The sequence below is a fragment of the Penaeus chinensis genome, chromosome 22, assembly GCF_019202785.1.
Source record: "Penaeus chinensis breed Huanghai No. 1 chromosome 22, ASM1920278v2, whole genome shotgun sequence".
Classification (NCBI taxonomy): domain Eukaryota; kingdom Metazoa; phylum Arthropoda; class Malacostraca; order Decapoda; family Penaeidae; genus Penaeus; species Penaeus chinensis.
Window position 1 is genome coordinate 12043277 of NC_061840.1, and position 5000 is coordinate 12048276.

The following is a 5000-nucleotide window of genomic DNA, read 5'->3' on the forward strand; positions in this document are numbered from 1 at the left end:
TCTCCTCTCCTCTCCTCTCCTCTCCTCTCCTCTCCTCTCCTCTCTTTCTTTCTATCTTCTCTTTTCCCCTCTCCCTCTCCCTCTCCATCTCCCTCTCCCTCTCCCTCTCCATTCTTCCAGTCTTTCACTCGTTCGTGTCTTTCTCTCCCTCACTCTGTCACCCTCCCCATGTCATGCGTTCTTAGTTTTTTCATGAAAACGCAGCCAGTGAACGTCTCTTATTTCACATTTTTGACATTGTTATATATTTATATATTTATAACTATATAACTATAACTATAATTGTGTGTTATGTATATGTATAATAAAATGTGTATATATATGTATGTATGTATACGTATGTATTTATATTATATAATATATATATGTATGTGTATATATGTATGTATATATGTATATATGTATATGTATGTGTGTATGCGCGCGCTCGAGCGTGTGCGTGTTCGTGTTCGTGTTCGTGTGTATGTGAATGTGTGTGTGTGTGTGTGTGTGTGTGTGTGTGTATGTGTATGTGTATGTGTATGTGTGTGTGTGTGTGTGTGTGTGTGTGTGTGTGTGTGTGTGTGTGTGTGTGTGTGTGTGTGTGTGTGTGTGTGTGTGTGTGTGTGTGTGTGTATGTGTATGTGTATGTGTGTGTGTGTAGTTTATATATATATATATATATATATATATTGTTCATATATATATATATATATTGTTCATATATATATATATATTGTTCATATATATATATATATATATATATTGTGTGCATATATATATATATATATATATATATATATAATGTATTGTTCATTTATGTATATATGAATATATTTGTTTATATATACTCATATGAATATGTATATATCTATATATACATATATATAAATATGTATATATCTATATATACATATATATAAATATGTATATATCTATATATACATATATATAAATATGTATATATGTGTGTGTATTTATTTATTTATTTATTTAAATATTTATTTATTTACACACATATATGAACCGTATTCATGTTGAAAACTGTAGAAAAGGTATTAAGGAGAATTAATATCTTTACAATACAAGAATATATATAACCGGTTTCTAATACATCACACACGCACCCACACACCCACACACCCACACACCCACACACCCACACATATACACGCACGCGCACATATACGCACGCACACTTATACGCACACGCACAAGCACACCCGCACGCACACGCACAAGCACACCCGCACGCACACGCACAAGCACACCCGCACGCACGCACACACGCACGCGCGCACGCACAAGCACGCACAAGCACACACACACGCGCGCGCACGCACGCACGCACCCCCCCACCCCCCCACCCACACACATGTGATTATATTATTACAGTTCTGTTCCCTTCATGTTGTCCGTCCATTCACTTGTCCTCTTTCTCTCTTAACCTGTGTAACCGCAGAAGGAGGCCCGGGCGGCGTGAACATGGACATCCTGTACAAGCAGCGGTACGACAACGTAGCCGACTACCTGAAGAAGAAGGAGGAGAGGATTGCCCTGGCGAAGGCCGTGGAGGCGGGGCTGGTCCCCCAGCCGCCTAAGAAGGGCAGGTGGGAATAACGTTGGAGGAAGTGTAGGGGAGGAAGAAGAAAACGAAGACGAAGAGGAGAGGGGAGAGGAAAAAGAAGAGGTGGTTGTGCGATGTGTATGTGATCGAGTGATTTCAGGGGGAACGGAGTTAAGAATGAAAATGAATCGGAAGAAAGGGAGTGTAAAAGAAAAATAGTCATGGAGACAGAGGCGGTGTTGGAGTAAGAGACGAACAGAAAAGAATAATCTGAAATGAAGGAAGAGGAAGTGAAGGCGAGCGTGTCCCGAGGTGCTTATCCGAAAATGCATTTATTGAATGTTTTATTAGTCTGAACTTTCCATCTGTAACACAAACATCGATATATCTACCTTAATGCAATCTATCCCATGATTGAAGTGTATGAACGGTAACATATCGCTAAACACATTTTCGGGTAATTGTCTTGAGAACACTTTTCCAACGCGCATTCACACTCAAATATCAGTGAGTGTGACGCAGCGAAGACGACGAGGAAGGAAAGACGGCAGCAACACAGCATACATCAGCATCTATGGACCTTCGAATTACATGGAAGTTCATAATGTAATCGGAATGCACACGCTGTGGAGGATTCAAATTTCTCTAATTACTCTCACGTGATCGTCATAGCTTATGCTCTTTTCATGTTGGGTTGTATGTGTTTGTTTTTATCAAAATGTGTTATGTATCATGGAGGAAGTTATAACAGTAATAGCATATGTATGTTGACATTGTTCTTAAAAGATTAATATGCAAGGATTAGTTAATTCAAGACCATAAAGCCGGTGGTATATGTTACTACCACGCAATATATCTGTATGTGATGATTTTAATATATGTTAATAAGATCCTGTGGAGTTTCTTTTGTATTCCCTAATAAGACTAATAAGCTTCAGAACTAAGCAAGTGGTTTTAGAAATGTTAATCCCGGTTATTAATACTGTGTGACAAAAGCAATAACAGTATAACGTTTATTTATTTGATTGCAGTGTTGGCGTGAGACAAATACATTAATCATAACTCCCTTCACATACTGACTGTAATAAAGATTCAGTGGATTTATAATACAGACGGTTTTTTTGTGTAATATAGTTAAACCTAAGTGTGTTGATTATTGGTAAGAACACGTGGCTTTGGTTGAAGCAAATGACAAATAGATAACGATATTCATGGGATGAATTATAATGGAAGCCGAAAAAGTTAGGCTGCTCTCAAAACGGATGCGAAGTGTTTGCATTCATTGACATTTCAAAAAGGTTGGAAATTGCACCAATATTTTTGGTTTCCCTATTCTAAATCTATATTGCATCATGCTTCTAAAATTTTTACTCGTGTTACCCTTGATCTAAGGCTGGCAGATGATCCCTTGACATCAGATAGCGCTAACGAACAGTCTAATTCGATGGCGATAACTCGTTTACGCATACGCCAGCAGAATAAGTAGACAGGATAACGTGACGTGTTAGCCCTCGTGTTATTAGCGTTACCGTAAGCCTTGGCTGTAGGCGATAGAGTATCGAGTCAAGAATTCCTATGGCCGTGGGCAGTGTATGCGGCGGGGGTTGTGGAGTCAGTCGCCACACCTTGGTTATATGCCTGGGAGGAAACTCAGAGCAGATTTGTGTTTGTTATTTGTTGGGACCTCTATAATGAAGGGAAGCTAATATTTCCTTGGGATACCAGTGATGATTGAATCGAGGAAATACATGAAGTATGAAGATCCTTATCGTTAGAAGTTCATGATACCGACTCAGAAATTGAGATACTGGTAACTCTTCCCCGCGTGCCTCCGCTTCCCCCACGGCCGCGGAGGTTAAGCAGCGGTTCTTCCCGACTTTGCGGCTCAGAAGTGATCGGTAGATCGTAGTGTGTGTGCGTAGTGACCAAATACCTTCTTTTGAAATTCTAATCCCAAAGACTGTGGAAGAAAAGGACTTAACAAACAAATCATTCTGATTTTAGTTTTGAAAATAGAGGTGAGTTTTGCCGGATATTCTTTTATTTTCAAGTTTGAGTACGAGAAGAGATCATGTACAGAGGTGCGTTGAGGTCACCAAGCTGGTCAGTCGTGACGGTGCTAGATAGGGATTTCATTATCAGTAGTATTATGAAGCTGAATAACCAACCGTATTAACGCATATACTCTTGTAATGGATTGTTGTTGAAGAACTTGTGAAGATCAATGTGAACATCCCTCAAAGGCGGTTATGGAGACAATCCAGGGCTACATCACGAATAAGCAGTAAAGTTAAGACTTCGCACGAATGTTTCATGGTTTTAGGTCAGACCATAAAAGAAGAATATAAAAGAAAATCTGGATTTATGAATGGGAAGGAATGAAAAGAAATATGAGTTGTAATTTCGTTTGAAGTATGTTGTAACTGAATTGATGTTTTATTATGCAAATTATGTAGCCTATAAGTTCTGTTGATTCGATGAGATTCACGTTATCATTTGAATTTAAATACATTTTTCTGATGATTATACAAGTCACGTATACCGTCCATATAGCAAAAATAACGTTTATAAAGCAGACGAAAAGGAACTATGCGAGTGGTGGTGATCATCATATCATCACGATAACGATAGGAATAAAATCAGTGTAATACCTTCATTAGCAGAAAATTGCTTTTATAATGTCTGGCAACATAAGTGCGTCACACCCACCACCTACTCATCTAGCCTGACTCACCTCGACTGCCATGGGTAAAGCTCGGGGAATAGAGGGGAAGGTCGGGAGGAAGGGAGGCGGGGGGTTACAGGGCAAGGTTCAGCTACCCTCAACCCCTCGCCCTCTTCGCCCCCTCCCCCCCCTACCCTCATCAGAAGTGATGTCTTCTGCTTCCCTAAGGGGGCAAGGGGAGGGGGCGGGGCAGCGCTGGAATACAAACAAACTTGATAGACCAGGATGCTGTCGGATTCCCTTGCGTCTTGGCGCTCGGGAGACTGCAAGTACTTGTTTGGTGTTAAATGGAAATACAGGCATGTGGGAGGCAGACAATGCAGAGCTACTTCTGGTAATGATATTATTAAACACACACACGTGTATATATAGATAAATAGATAGATAGATAGACAGACACACTCGCACATATATGTGTGTATATGTATATATATATGTATATGTAGATATATGACATATTAATGCAAATATATATATATATATGTATACATATTTATATATATATATATGTATATGTAGATATATGACATATTAATGCAAATATATATATATATGTATACATATTTTTATATATATGTATATGTAGATATATGACATATTAATGCAAATATATATATATATATATATATATATATATGTATACATATTTTTATATATATGTATATATATGTATATGTAGATATATGACATATTAATATATATATATATATATATGTATACATATTTATA

At 38.1% G+C, this 5000-nt stretch overlaps 2 protein-coding genes across 3 annotated transcripts in view; both read left to right on the forward strand.

Annotated features, from left to right (window-relative positions):
• The window catches only part of LOC125037102 (tRNA (guanine-N(7)-)-methyltransferase non-catalytic subunit WDR4-like), a 12910-nt gene extending 10471 nt beyond the window's left edge, over window positions 1–2439 (forward strand). For both annotated transcript variants that reach the window (XM_047630108.1, XM_047630107.1), the window contains exon 8: window positions 1442–2439. In XM_047630108.1, coding sequence (XP_047486064.1) covers window positions 1442–1599 — 158 coding nt within the window. In that variant the 3' untranslated portion in view covers window positions 1600–2439. The remainder of the gene's footprint in view (window positions 1–1441) is intronic.
• Window positions 2440–3433: 994 nt separating this feature from the next.
• Window positions 3434–5000, forward strand: part of LOC125037169 (basic proline-rich protein-like) — a 34651-nt gene continuing 33084 nt past the window's right edge. The window contains exon 1 of the mRNA XM_047630203.1: window positions 3434–3564. The gene's annotated coding sequence lies outside the window, so the exon portion shown is untranslated. The remainder of the gene's footprint in view (window positions 3565–5000) is intronic.